Below are 15,810 nucleotides of genomic sequence, written 5' to 3' on the forward strand. Positions count from 1 at the left end.
TTAACCCCTAGCTTCTGATAAGGATGCTTACGGCCCACCTGTGCTGTAGGGGATTTTATGGCTTGGTGGATGAAGTAATATGGATTCTCTTTTAGTATAATGATGCCAAATGATAGAGATACTTTTAGCAATAAATTTAGTCTTGTTTAAACCTGTGAAAATTGCATACTGTACCATATAACCTCTTAAAGCATCTCAGTTCCTATATTTCATCTATAACATTGCTAGCCTATAAAGCAGTATCCCTGACAGCAGGGAAACTCATTAATTTTTAAAAGCACTTCATCTAATTTAGTATTTTAACCTTTTATCTGAAATGTTAAACTGAACAAATGTCTATTTAATTGAACAATGAGGGCTGCAGGAGTACTGTACCAGACATGTAGCTTTACTAACACACTCATACATTTAATGGCTTTATTCTTGATCATGCCGAGCATTATTATTGCTATGACTTTTAATTGTTTTGATTTTGAAAATCCTACTCAGTTTAAAAAAAATTATAATCCAGTCTGATGTCAGATCAATGGAATTATAGTATTAAACCCCTTGATTATGGCTTCCAGGATGTCTTATTCAACAATTATTTCCACTATCTACCATATATATTATAAGCATTTCTAAAATAACCTAGATTAAAGGAGAATCTGATTAGTTGACAGGTTTTGGACCATGGAATTAATTCAGCATTAGACACATGTCAGGAACCATTAAGCATATTATTTTACCACTTAACCATAGGCTTATGAAAACAAAGGAAAAGGTAGTAGGGAAAATTTGAATGAGATATATCCTTATTATTTTTAATATACCACTTTCTTGTTTATGTGCAGTGGAACTTATGCCAAAATTTAAAGGCAGCTTTCTGTAGGAGTCAGGGGATCAGTGTACAAATGAGGCTGAGAGCTGCCAGTCTTTTATCCCCATCCACCAGAACACGTGTTTAAGTTCCCTGGTTGAGAAGGAAGAGAGGAGTTGTCAGTCCCTACCTGGGTCAAGAAGCAGATCCACTGCCTGGGACATAGACTAAAGAGGCTGATCTTAAGGTGTATCTTGTAGCTTGTGCTGTTCATAAGATTTAGTACCATACAAAATTCTGATTAAAAAGTTATCACTGCAAAAAATCAGTATACTTCATATAAAATGAAGTCAAACTTAGTTAACTGATAGATCTCAAACTAATTGTAAATAGAGAGTCATCATACTGTGGGGCATTTCTGATGGGATTTTACAGGAATCTGTTCTTGAACAAATGCAATATCAAAATCTTTATCAGTTATCCGTAAGGAAATAAAAAATCTTTACTGGTAGTTTGCCAGTGCTACTAACATTGGTAGAGTTAATTAGGACATATCTGTTCTACAGAGTGATCTTTCTAGATCACATGATCTAGGCTCATTGGAACAACATCTGCTTTAATACAGCTAACTGCAAGGTTGTTCATCCAGGAACCAAGAATGCAGGTCACACGTATAGGATGGGGACTGTATTTTGGAAATCAGAGACATAGGGGTCATGATGAATAACCAGCCAAATATGCACTACCTGTACGATGCAGTGGCTAACAAATAAAAATGTGATCCGTGGATGGATAAGCAGGGGAATATGAAGTAGAAATAGGGAGATATTATTACCACTATATACTGCATTTGTTCATAATAATCCCTTCTGGCCTTAAAATTTATTATGACTTGAATTTACCTATTAGATCTGCTCATAGATAAGATGTGTACCAGCCGCACGTACACAATCTTATGTGAACTTGGAGTGCGGGGTTTCAGTTTATACAACTGGACACTAATTTCCAAAAATGTTGTTAGGGAAATGAATTGAAGGCTTAAATGTGAGTATTTACTGTGGTTCTAGAATGAAGCTCTAAAGACACTGAATCCCTGTAGGATCCTAAACATTGTAGCTGCCCACAAGAAATCAGCAGCTTGCACTGAATCAGATTGACAAAACAGAGCCTTTGTAATGGAGAATGAAGGGTGATTGCTACCTTGGAAAATGGCATGTTGACTTCAAAAGATCAAGATTGTTGTTTTTGGTCTTTATTGCGTGAATTCAATAAAACTCCTGTTCTGATGTTTACAAAAGGGCATATTTCTAGCCCACTCATCCTCTTTTAGCACCTATTTAAAAATTCTTAACTTTTACAAGCAGACCTTGAAGGTTTTGTTTTGGTAGGAAGAATGTCAAGACCCAGGGAGTCAAAAATATGGCCACATAAGCAGCTGGCTATTAAATAAATTAAATGTTTTTTTTTAAAAGACAGACATAATTTTTAAGTAAAATAACTCAAATTTGGAGCAGTCTTTTTACAGCTAGTAGAAAAATTATCTCTGTTCAATTTCCAGTTGAAAAAAATCTTGAAATAACCTTCATCAATGTGCACATTTTACTGGACTTGGTATGCTGTAATAATTTTTACATTGTATTTTGATTTAAGAAGTGTCTGATACCATGAGCCAAGCACAGCTGTAAGGCTTAGTGGACCTATTTGATTTTTTCCCCCTTTTTTTGTTCATTTCACTTCACATAATATATACAGGGTTATCTTTTGAAGTGTGTATATATACAGGTCATGAAAAATTTATCTGACACGTTCTACACCAAGAACTATACGTGTTAACCAGAATGAAAAATATATGTACTGCTGCACACCTTTGCCCTCTACCCCACTTCCGAAAGCCATGCCCCTGTAATTTAAAGGGAAAGAATAGTTATATGCTGGACAGTGTAGTATATTCAGTTCTAGCACATGGTCAATCAGCGACCTAATACACATTTTGAAAGGTAATTTATTGAATCTCTTTTGTTTTTATAATCTTTCCTTTCTGGGCTTCACACCACTTTTTCTTTCTTTTCTGTAATAAATAATGGTTATTTGCAGTGTTGTTGTAGCCCTGTTGGTCCCAGGATATTGGAGAGACAAGGTGGGTGAGGTAATGTCTTTTTATTGAACTAGCTTCTGTTGGTAAAAGACACAATCATTCAAGCTTACACAAAGCTCTTGTTCAGGTCTGGGAAAGGCACTCAAATGTGTCACAAGGGTGGAACCGATAAGATGTTAACACATGTTGCAAGATGAAAACCACGTGTGATATGGTGGTCTTTGTCTTTTATCATTTTTTGGTATAGAGTTCATTCAAAAGTGTAGTGATTGTTCTGTTTCACCCACATAGTTGTTATTGGGGCATTTAGTGCACCGGATGAGGTGCACCCCATGTTGTGATAGGCATATGTAGGACCCAGGGATCTTGAAGGGCACGTTGGGGCACATATTGATCATTGTAGCACTGAAGATATGTCTGCAGGTTTTGCATCTGTTGTTCTGGTAGGGGCTGGAGCCTCTTTGAGTTGATGTGTCTTGGTCTGTGGGCAGCTTGCTTCTGACAGTGAGCTTAGAGAGGTTGGGGGGTTGTTTGAAGACCAGAAAAGGGGGTTCAGGAAAGACTTCTTGCAAGTTGTGGTCTCCACTGAGTATGGTTGAAACTGTTTAACGATACATATGGGTTCCAGCGTGAGTGGTAGGTGATAATGAGGGGTATGTATGGTCTTAGGGGGGTTTTTTCCCCCTTTTTGAAAAGGGTCTCTCATAGTATTTGGGTGACCCATTGCATATGCCAGGGGTGGCCAAACTGTGGCTTGTGAGCCACATGCAGCTCTTTTACCTTTAAAGTGCGGCTTGCGAAGCCCCCTACACCTCCCCCCCCCATTCTCCACCTACCAGATTGATAGGAGGGAGAGCGCTTGTGACCTCTGCCATGCAGCAGGGTGGTCGGTAGGGGCTTCTGCTCAGTGGGGAGCATGGGCCTTGGGGCTTCTGCCCAGTGTGGAGTGGGGAGGAGTCTCAGGGCTTCAGCTCTGTGGGGCACACCTGCTGGGGATCAGGGCTTCAGCAGGAGCAGGTATGAAGCCCCAAGCCCTGTCAGGCACCTCCCACGGGGCTGAAGCCAGAGTCCTGGCAAGTGTGCCCAAGCTCTCAAACTTCTGAAGATTGTTGTATGCAGCTCGGAGGGTCAGTAAATTTGGCCACTCCTGGCATATGCAATCTCCATCTTCAGTGGAGTGTCTTTGTTTGGTGAAGGTAACTTTAAGTGTGTTAAGGTGTGTAACCCAGATTTTCTCCTCAGAGGATGTTCTGTGATGTCTGAGTGCCTGTCTGTAGATAACAGATTTCTTGATGTGTTTGGGGTGGTTACTAGATCTGTGAATTAAGTGATCCATAACGATATAGGTGTTAACTGCCCACTTCACCTTGAATAGTTACTCCTTATCTGTTCCACCCACTATTTAGCTGTGACACTCTGAGTACATTTACCAGACCTGAAGAACAACTCTGTAAAGCTTGAAAGCTTGTCTCTTTCATTTACAGAAGTTTAGTCAATAAGGCTGTGTTTACTACTAGCACTTTTGTCGATAAAATACACCCTGACTGACATAACGGTGTGGATTGCGCCATGTCAGTGGGAGACACTTTCCCGCTGACATAGCTGTTGCTGCTCGTTGTAGGTGGTTTAATTATGCTGACGAGAGAGCTCTCTCCCATCTGCATAGAGCAGCTAGACAGGAGACCTTATAGACCACAGCTGTATCGGTGCAGATGTGCTGCTGTAAGGTCTCGAGTGTAGACGTAACCTAAAAAATATGACCTCACCCACTTCGTCTCTCTAATAAACAAAGATGTATTTTTTCTGCTGTTTTCAGGGCCTGTTTACTCTTTTTTCTTTCTCTTCACTGTGTTCTCTGCATCCCCTTATATCTTATCTCCTTCTTCTCCCCAAAAATCTCTCTTCCTTTCTTCTTTCCTCATGTCTCCCATCAGTCTCTCTCTCTCTCTCCCATCCTCATAACCCAAACACACACCTGCATCAACTCTCTCAACCACCCCCTTAGAAATACATAAGGGTTGGAAATGTTTCAGATGTCTAAAACTCAGAGGACTAAACCTACTAGTTAAGACTGATAAAAGAGTAGGGAGATCCACCATCCAGGAGCAATATTTAAGTAAAAAGCCAATCTCCACCACTTCCCAGTTGCTGGAATTCCTACCTAAGACTCCATGGGTTCTGAAAGGGAGACATCTCTGTTTGCCTCCTCTCTCCCCCACAAGAGCCTTCTGGCTGCAGCCAAGGTGGGATGTTTCTGCTAGTCCTGACTGCTGCAGTTGTGGGGGGCATTTCTATTACTTTTCTCCTGGCTCCTGGAAGGAGTGTCTCCAGTATTCAACCTCTCCCCCAGCCTCTCTATTTGTTCCTTCCCCACTCTGAACTCTAGGGTACAGATGTGGGGACCTGCATGAAAACCGCCTAAACTTATTCTTACCAGCTTAGGTTAAAGGCTTCCACCACTAAAGTGTTACACAAAGATCAGGGGAAGTGCCCACTTGGAAATGTCTCCCCTCCAAAATCCCCCCAAACACTACACCCCCTTTCCTGGGGAAGGCTTGATAAAAATTCCTCACCAATTTGCATAGGTGAACACAGACCCAAACCCTTGGATCTTAAGAACAATGAAAAGCAATCAGGTTCTTAAAAGAAGAATTTTAATTAAAGAAAAAGTAAAAGAATCACCTCTGTAAAATCAGGATGGTAAATACCTTGCAGGGTAATCAGATTCAAAACATAGAGAATCCCTCTAGGCAAAACCTTAAGTTACAAAAAGATACAAAAACAGGAATATACATTCCATTCAGCACAACTTATTTTATCAGCCATTTAAACAGAATCTAACGCATAGCTACCTAGATTGCTTACTGACTTTTTACAGGAGTTCTGACCTGCATTCCTGCTCTGGTCCCAGCAAAAGCATCACACAGACAGAGAGAACCCTTTGTTCCCCCCCCACAGCTTTGAAAATATCTTGGCTCCTCATTGGTCATTTTGGTCAGGTGCCAGCGAGGTTATCTTAGCTTCTTAACCCTTTACAGGTGAAAGAGTTTTGCCTCTGGCCAGGAGGGAGTTAAAGGTGTTTACCCTTCCCTTTATATTTATGACAGTACTCCTCCACTGTGAAAAGCTCAGTGCCAGTCTCTGTTGCAACAGAATGAAATTTACCTGACCTGATTCTTCCCAATTTCACTGCTACCGGTTGGGTTCCCATTATCAATAGTGAAAACTGGCAATATACTGGTCAGTTTTCTTTCTCCTGCAACTTGTGAAACCTCTGACTAGCAGCAGACATATTGTGTAGTTCTCTATCTGAAAATTAAGGAAGATAGCAGTACTTACATTCAGTTCATATTTGGAAGGTTATCTTTGCAACTGTAAGGGCTAGAAATTTGAGTTTGTTGGGGTTTTATTTTGTTGTGTTTTATTTTTTAAAGAAAAGCTTGGATTCTGCAGAAATGAAGGCGCTTACTTGGGAAAGCTTTCTACTTACCACAGACTTTTCAAGCACTGTATATATAGCTGTGGTTTTTTTATTCTCATGTTAATCTCTAATTCTGACATCTGTCTCCCTGAAGAAAATATATGAAAGGCATTTCTGTGAGTTTGACACTCTTGGGAAAGTGAAATATGAACTTTCTATGTGACTCTGTTCTGGAGAGAGAGAGCCAAGAAAGTAGCAGGAAAATCTTTCAAAAGTATACAAGGATATTTTTAAACCCCCATGCTTCTGAAATTCTTTGTGCCCACATTTTTCAGAAAAGTGATACTGTGTAACAAGTTGAAATTTCTGGGGGATTGGTTTTGGTGAAGTTGGGAGTGGGTTAAAAATTGGGTTTATATTTGGAAGCTAGTTTCAACCTTAATTAGGGAAGGACTGGCAATCCTCCTTAATAATAAAAATAAGAATATCAGTTCTGTGTGGGATAGATGTATAATTTAGTTCTAAACCAAGGGAGAACTTGAGAGGCATGATTATTTGTTGACTGACAACAGCATGGTTAACATTTCTATAAATCTGAAAAATTTACTATATCTCAGTAAGAGGCAGCTTGTTTACAGAGCCCAAAAGGGGTGCCATGGCCTTTCAAAAATTCTTTTCATTAAGTAGCATATTTGTCATAAACTTGGGTGGCTGCTATTATGTTCTTTAATTAAAAGTATTTTTAGTAAAACTTATATTAATCAACAGCTCCTGAAGCTAAAAAATATGCAAGCTTATTGCTGTTTGAGTAGAACAAAGGTAAAGTGTGAGAAAGTTTTGGAAACTTCCATAGAGACAAAAAGTAAATCCAAAGTGAAAAAGATTTTTCTAATAACTCAGTTGGATACTAAAGCTTTGCCAGCTTTCAGGGGAGCCTCCTGCCTTCAAGTTTTAGTCCATGAAGAAAGTAAGATTGACATCTCCTTTATATAAAACAGTGGGTTCAGGAGACAGACAAGCAGAGTGAGGGAAATCTGCAGAAATCGGAAAAGATTTTTCTTTAATCTTTTGGAGAATTCAGATGTTCGTGATGTTTGATATTATTAATGCAAAAAGTATGTACAATTTTTTACCATTTCCCTATAAAGTAACGAATAATTACTCTTAATCTTGTGAGACTACTAGTACTATGTCATATATGTTATTGTAATTGTCCGTATATTTTTTGGAAAAATATGTTCATATCCACCATTTCAATATTTCAGATGGAAATTGACACAGCACTGAGTGATTTGGAGGCAGCTGATTTTGCAGAGCTGGTAAGGAGCATGTTTTTATAGGGCAGGCGCTTTGTGCTGTTCACATTCAGTAGTTTGAAGAAATCTTAGATCAAAGCCCATAAGTTTTCTTAACCAACTGAAAGTCAAAGCAAAGCTATGTCACAATGGTGTAACAGTCATCCATATTTTTTCTTGATTTGTAGTAAAAGTTTAAAGAACTTTCCTTTTTTCATGAATTTCTTTTTGCAGTTACACCAGTAACTATAGGGACACTGAGTGGAAACTAGATCTGATATAATTGCAAGCTTGACTGATGCTTAGCTCAGCTAAAAAGCCACTCTTTGCTGTAACAGGGATATTTTCTTTTTCAGTTAATAGTAAAAATCACCTTTTTCTCTTTCTTTCAAGTAGTTACGGATAGTCCTTAAAATTGCTGTACAGCATTAAGAACAAAACTCACCAATCATAAGAAAGCAACGAAAAGTCTCAGTAACAGAAAGTCTAGAAAGCTATATGGTGCAATTTAAGACATTGTTCTTACCACATTTGTGTTAACACTTAATGATGTAAGCCTAATACTTGTTAGAGAATGATGATATAATATATCATTGGCATAAAATTGTGTGACTGTGTGTGTACAGAACTGGCTGCTTTTCTCTACACAGTACAATTATACACATTCACAGTTTTCAATAAGTTTTATCTTGGAACAAACTTGAAAGAAGCAAGTCATTCAAGCATCATTTTTTGTATATTTCCTTTACTACATATCAAATGGTGAGAGGTAAATATGTTTATACTTTTGAAAGTTTTCTCCTCCGTATGAAAGTCCCTCTTTAAATTCTTGCTTCAGAAGAAACTTTTTTAAAAATGAAGTCATAGCTGGATCTGTTATGCGCACATGTAAAGAAAATATTATTGAATATATATAATACTGAACATTTTGGGGTTTGTCTTTTTTTTTTAACTAATAAAATGTCCGGGACTATAAATACAAGGCAGATGGATGTCTATAGTCTCACTTCTTGTTAAACTTTACTGTTTGTGTCTAATAGGAACCAAGCCATTCGTTTCTTAAATAAAATAATTTCCTAATGATTATTGAAAATTATATTTATAAATACTGTTTTATGAGCAGAGCTATATGTATCCACTACATTTAAAATTAAAGCTGCCCAGTTGAGATCTGTGTTGTGATTGTGAGAGCATTTGTCAATTAAATTAAAAGGTGAATGGAACGAGTTAATGTTGGGTAACATATTTCCAGGTACTGTGAAAAAGGACTGGTATGTCTTCCTAGATTTGCTATATGAGGTCCCTCTGGTGGCAAGAGCTATGCAACAGCTAGCTGGCTGTTATGACCTGTGAAACTTAGAGAACCCTATAAAAAAGCCATCTGCTTTACAGATAGATTAGAACTGAGTAGGAAATCTGAGTACCTGTTATGCTGTGCTGGAAATAACTATAAAAATGACTCTGCAGTGACTTGAAAACCAACAATAAAGTCTAAGTGTCATATTTTATTTAGCTGTTTGTTCTAACTTCACCCCTCTGATGCTCAGCTGCTAATAAATTAATATTTAAAGAAGGTACTCCAAAAAATTGAAGTATTAAATAACACTGACTGTTATTTATTGAAATTAGTATCACTTGCCTTCACTCAGTCATGTAACAATCAGGAGTTATAAATGTACTATATTTTTGTTTGCAGTCTGAAGATTACTATGACATGAGACGGTTGTATATGATTCTGGGATCTTGTCTCTTCTATAAGGTGAGACCATTTGAGTACAGCATGGAGTTTTGAAAAATGCACCAAGCAGAAACATAAGCCAAGCATGAATTGACACTTGCCTGAGCTTGACAAATATGAACAATGTGTGGTCATTTTGTCTGTTTAACAGACATAAGTGAACTCACAGAATAGAACAAAACCATTTACTTCACAGATGCAAATAAAATATTTAAAGTCTTAAAACAATTCTTACTGTATGATATGTAGCACTAAAATATCTTTATGAAACCAGTAACAACAATCTTGCAAAATGTGGTGTGTGTGAAGAGATGAATGAAGAGGTACAGGAGTCAGTGATGAATTACCACATTAATTGATAAGAGAATAATTGTGTGGTATTCTGATACCATTGTTCTTTGCCCATCCCTGTCACTAACTGAAGGCCTCTGGTTGTAACTGTTATCCAGATAGATAAGACTTGAGAAACTGAATCAATAACTTTCTTTCAGTTTGGCCTCTGGTATTTGTAAACATGTTATTTATTGAGCATTGTCAGTATATTCAGAACCATACAAAACAAAAAGTAATATACAACTCCTTCTCTACAGAGCTTGTGTTCTAAGGTCTCAGTCATCCAATCCTTACTTATGCAGGTAGTCCCATGGATTAGGTCTACTTGCATGACTAAAGTACAAGGCTAAGGCCTGTCTACACTGAGACTGGTGCAATACCAGCAAAATGCTAGCAATAATGGAAACTCTAGTGCAGACCATCCATTGGCATTTTTACCATCATGTCATGCAGACCTGCTCTAGAAAAACTCATGCAGCTGGTTTCCTGTGTGCGTGTTTTTTAATGTAATGTGGAAAATCAAAAGAGGTACAGAAAGGGCAGTGTTAGCAGAAGACTTCGCCTGCCAACAAATCTCAACTCTGTTTTGGGTGAAAAGCTAGTGACCATTCAAACTCCAGTCCAATCTTATGAGGTGATAGGCACCTAGGAGTTGAGATATTCAGTACCTTGCAGGAAGTGCTCAGTAGCTAGCAGAATAAAGCCTTCAGGCGGCAATACTTTTAAGCTGTTGTTCTAAAGGGAAATATAGCAGGACTTAATTAATACTATGTAATTTTTATGATGTACAGTTATGAGGGTCATATTTTAAATCCTTGTTTTGGTAATATTCAGTTCTTGTCCTTGTCTGGGAAACATATTAATTTCAGTCAAAGAGCTAGTGTTTTGTGGTAGTTACACAGGGGACTGGGAATTAAAACTCTTTGGTTCATTACTGATTCTGCAACTAGGTGTTTGGCAAGCCACTTCACTTCTGTATGCCTCAGTTTTACACCTCTGTAAAACTGGAATAATAATTTACAGGAGTGTTGCTTATTTGTTGGTTTGTTCTTGTTTTATCATAGCACCTAAAAACCCCAGTCATGGACCAGGTACTATACACACACAATATAAAAGATAATCCCCACTGCTTGCCCCAAAGAGCTCATGATTTTAATATGTAAAACACTGAGATCTTTAGATTAAAAGACACTATATAGTGAAAAGTATTGTTATTTTTATTGAATGTGCATTCTTTTTTGTGATTTAATTAAGGGCTATTTGATTGGCAATCACTTACCAAAGGAGGATCTTATTGATATAGCTTTATATAGTCGACACTATTGCCTGTTACCCTTGGCAGCAGAACAGAGGATTGGCCAGTTAGTGATATGGCGAGAAGTATTTCCACACAATCACCTCCAACCAAGTGAAGCTTCAGGTGTTACAGGATACAGAGAGCCTGAAGCAAGATACTTTTTACTAATAGTTGGTTTGGTAAGTTACAATTTCCAGAGCACCCATGGTTTGATTGTCTGTTCTGCTGTTGCCTTTACATTGTAAAATGTTATTACATATTTCCAGTACTAAGCATGCACTGATTTCATCATTTAAAAAACATCCTTATTGCAGCTGTGAATTGATGTAGAATTTTTCAGCTGGGGAATACAATTATTATTAATATTCATAAAGCTTATAAAATTAAGCATAAATAAAATTGTCATGGTTTTGATGCTCTTTTGTTCACTTAAGTTGAAATTTTTGCTTTTATAATCTGATGTTTTTCAGATACTTCATCCATTTTGAGCGGAAATTATTTTAAAAATAACCAGCAAATAACTATTTAAGAGGCAGTTTCTCATATGCACAGTAATTTAATTTTCATAACTTGTGATTAAATAAACATTCATTTGCATGAGAATTGTAATGCGGGGGGAAAAAAGCCCTAAGGAATGATTTTGACATAAAGTGGCTCTTGTTGGAGGGCAGGGGACCTGTCCAGTTTTGCAAATCTTTGTAATTTGCTGAGATACCATATTAGATTTGATAGGGAGTGTAATATAGAATGGATTCTACAGTATGCAGTATTTTAAATCAAAGATTAATTTTTTATACCCATTTGTTTTACAGAGACACTTTATGCTGTGTGTTTTGCTGGAGACAGGGGGTTGCACTTCCAAAGCCATTGGGAATCCAGGACCAGATTGTATATACGTTGATCAGATCAAAGCAACTATACTTCAGTTGGAAGGCATAGATTCTAGCATAGAGGAAAGATTAGAATCTCCTTCCATTCCATGTCTATCTTGTGCTGACTGGTTCCTTCCTGCATCACGTGACAAACTGGAAAGCTTTACAACCCCACCCATCCTTAGTAAACTGCAAAATACTTCCAAATCTGCGACCTCTACAACAAGCAAGAGAACACTCTTCACTGACTCCTCCTTAAGGACACGTAAGCCCAGTCCCTCAAGGAGCAGCGGAGGATCTGACAATGGCAGTGAAGGTCCTGAAGAAGGTGGAGGCCTTAACCCACTTGCTACACTAGATCAGGTCCGAAAGCACGAACGAAAAGAATCCCAAGGTTTTGGCGGGTCTGAGGGAAGTGGTAGCTTGTTCAAGGTATTATTGTTATTACAATGTGTTATGTATTAAACTATTTAACTTTTGAAGGTAGGTACAGCCAACGGAATGTTCAGAAATTAACCAATGCTATTCTGGATGTTTGCCTCTTATGGTAAATGTTTTAATAAATGTGAGGCGGACTGATATTCACTGAGGAAAAAAGAGTTATTAATAAGGCTTTTTCTATACTGGAACCTGAATCACAAAACTTTTGTCATTCAGGGGTGTGAAAAAAAACATACACACACACCCCGAATGACAAAAGTTTTGCCGACTAAAAGCACCAGTGTGAACAGCGCTTTGTCAGCAGGAGAGCTGTCCTGCCGACAAAGCTACCGCCGCTCATTGGAGGTGGAAGTATTTTGTAGGTGGGAGAGCTCTCTCCTGCTGACAAACAGCAGTTACACTGCATGCCTTTTAACGGCATGGCTGTAGTGGCAGAGCTGTGTTACTAAAAGGTGCATAGTGTAGAAATAGCCTAAGAAATGTACGGTAAGGTTGCGGATTCTAGTTGCATTCTGTGACCGTGGAGACAGCTATGAAAAAATGAACAAAAACTGACGCATTTCACTCATTCATTGGGAATTATTTTTATCATTATCATTGGGATAATTCTTTGTATTTTTTATAAATTATGCTTGATTACTTTAAAGTTAGTTTAGTGCTATAATTATGTATTTATTTGTTTTGGATTTATATAATGCAACTCCTGGTGCTTAAGAAGTCAGTGTTGGTTTTCCTGAGTTTCATTAGGATACTTTCAGTTCTTAACTAAAACTAGAACTAAAATTATCAATGAGACTACTCAGATGTTTAAAGTTAGGCAGCCATTTAAGCACCTTGCTTAATTGGGGGCGTAAGGGCCTGATCCAAAGCATGCTGAAGTCAGTTGAAAGACTCTCCTTGACTTCAGTGAGCTTTGGATGAGGACCACAATTAGCACCTGTTTTTTTCATCTGGATCATCATCTCTTCTAAATATTTGGCCTTCTGATGACTAAATTGGGCACAGCTGTGTTGAAAACTACAAAAGTAATTGGAGAATTTTTCCAAAGATTATAAAAGCATAAGCAATATTGACCAAGGAAACTTGTTATACATTGAACAAATGCTACCAATTGGTTTTAGCCTGAAATAGACTTTACCCTATAAAGTACATTCTACAAATTGCTGAAACTATTTAATTTTTTTTAATACTTCCATTTTAAATAAATGATATCATTGGCTGGATTTTGGTCCTTGATTAGATGTCCTTATTGTTAGTTTACTGTGCCTTTTTTTTTTTTTTTAGGTCACTAAAAAGAAACATACCCTTCCAAATCCTTTTCATTTAGGAAACCTGAAAAAGAATCTTTCAGAGAAAGATATGGAACTCTATAATGCTGTCAAGTAAGAGATTATTGGTTTTATTAAATATTTTATTTTTCAGACCACATTCACCATTTTTGTCCAAAGACATATGCAAATCACCAAAGGTTCTATGTAAGGCTACAATTTTGTCATGGATATTTTTAGTAAAAGTCATGGACAGGTCATGGGCAATGACCAAAAATTCACAGAAGCCGTGACCAATCCCTAACTTTTACTGAAAACATCCCTGACAAAATGGGGAGAAAGGAGGGTCCAGCACCCTGCCCCACTGCATGCAGTGACAGGAGTTGAGAGGGACCCCTGACCGCAAGGCTAGGACCTGCGAGGGATCCCCTGCCGCCTAGCAGGGCTGGGAGCTGGGGAAAGGGTCCCCCCACCACCTGAAATGACTGGGAACTGTGAATCTCCTGCCACCAGTAGGGCTGGGCTCTGCAGGGTCCCTGATGCCGCTGCCAGCTGGGAAGCTCTCAGGGATCCCCCGCTGCCCTGCAGGGCTGGGAGCTGGGGGGGGGCGGGCACCACAGTGGCTTGGAGCTATGGAGGTCCTCTGCTGCTGTGGCGGCCAGGCTGCTGCAGAGCCCCAGTGTCATGGAGATTGCAGAAAGTCACAGAATCCATGACTTCCGCAACTTCTGTGACATATTCGTAGACATAGAGGACACACAGTCGCTGTGGTCAAGCAGGAGAACAGTTGAAGTAAGAGCCAAGGTTTGGGGGTTTTTTTTACATTACTGTGTAACCAGTTTTCCTTACTTCCTACAATATATCTAAATATGCTTAGTGATGAACACTACCTCTCCCATAATGCATTATTCTGAACCCCACACATATAGGGATAAGACACTAGGAATGTATTTTAACTAGGCTACAACTTTATTAACATTTCTGAGAAATTACCTGGCAATAACTTATCTAGTGCTGGTTGTTCTTCCTTCTGTAATTCCTGCCATCTGGGGGAAGGCTGCCCTAACCACTTCCTTCCACACCTTTACACTGATCCCAACACCACTGCTGTGACCCCACTTCCCTCGCCTCATCTGAGGGTTAAGGGTATGAGGGGAGAGGTGTTGGCCCCTACCAGACATTAGGCGCTGCAGCCCAGCTCCCTACCTTCTTTAGGTGATACCCTCCCCTAATCCTGCTGCACCCTTCAATCCAGCCACTGAGCTAGGAAGCTCCCCTTCTCCCTCCACACTCTTGCTCCTCAAACTGATGAGGAAACGGAGTTCTCACTAGAGGGGGACAATCCTTAAAGAGACCTCAAGGTTTTCTTTTCCCTTCTGGCCCAGACAAAGCCTCCCCACCTCTGAAGCTGCAGAAGTGAGGAGGGCATTCTTATTGTGAGGGATTTTGGAGTCAACTAATCAAGTTGTCACACTAGAGGAATGTTTCAAAATTAATAGTGGGCTACTTATTGTATGCCAGTATTTGGCACAGTTTCTCAAAAAAAATCAAGCCTGTGGAACAAACAAGCCTGAGTTCACACAAATTACTGGGCTCAATGCAGGGGTTACTGGATTAAATTAAATGACCATTGATATGCAGGAGACCAGACTAGTGTCCCCTCTGGCCTTAAACTCTGTGAATCTCTGAATTTTTGTGTATTTCATCACAGCCCTCCCCAGTTTTCAAAGCAGTGCAGGGGATTTAGCCACACCTCTTACATTAATTTTTTACAGTCTGAATACTAGCCTTTGATAGAGTGAATTTCACCTCTGTGCAGAGGCCAAGCACAATGCCAGTATCCCACTTAAGTCTCACCCTCAAAAATAAAACATAAGTGGTGCACTGGCTTTGTGCTGGCCTTTTCCACAGAGACTAATTTCTCCTGTGATGATTATTCCATCCCATAGGTGAGTCCAAACTCCAAACTGCAGGTAGCGTCTCTCTTCTGCCACTCTAGTTAAGAAGGTCCATCAGTAAAATGTAAAATTGCAAGGAAGTGTGTACATTCCATTTACTCATCTTCCAATGATTTTTTAATCCATGCTATATCATTAGTGCTATGCTTTTGGCCTAAGAGTGTCCTGGTGAAAAGGGGAGATCAGGAAAATGTAGTCTTTAAAAAAACAAAAAAGTCATAAGTGATGTTTTGCATCTAAAATAATCTTCAATTTTAATGTAAATATGAAACAGTATGTTTAACACAATATTT

General features: G+C 38.7%; 1 protein-coding gene across 2 annotated transcripts in view; it reads left to right on the forward strand.

Annotated features, from left to right (window-relative positions):
- INTU (inturned planar cell polarity protein) overlaps nt 1-15,810 on the forward strand; it is a 100,137-nt gene that overhangs the window by 71,152 nt on the left and 13,175 nt on the right. The window contains exons 9-13 of one of the 2 annotated variants that reach the window (XM_073341086.2): nt 7,581-7,634; nt 9,307-9,369; nt 10,936-11,157; nt 11,791-12,282; nt 13,576-13,673. In XM_073341086.2, coding sequence (XP_073197187.2) covers nt 7,581-7,634; nt 9,307-9,369; nt 10,936-11,157; nt 11,791-12,282; nt 13,576-13,673 — 929 coding nt within the window. The remainder of the gene's footprint in view (nt 1-7,580; nt 7,635-9,306; nt 9,370-10,935; nt 11,158-11,790; nt 12,283-13,575; nt 13,674-15,810) is intronic. The other variant, XM_073341087.2, reaches the window with a different exon arrangement.

The sequence above is a fragment of the Lepidochelys kempii genome, chromosome 4 (genome assembly GCF_965140285.1).
Source record: "Lepidochelys kempii isolate rLepKem1 chromosome 4, rLepKem1.hap1, whole genome shotgun sequence".
Lineage (NCBI taxonomy): Eukaryota > Metazoa > Chordata > Testudines > Cheloniidae > Lepidochelys > Lepidochelys kempii.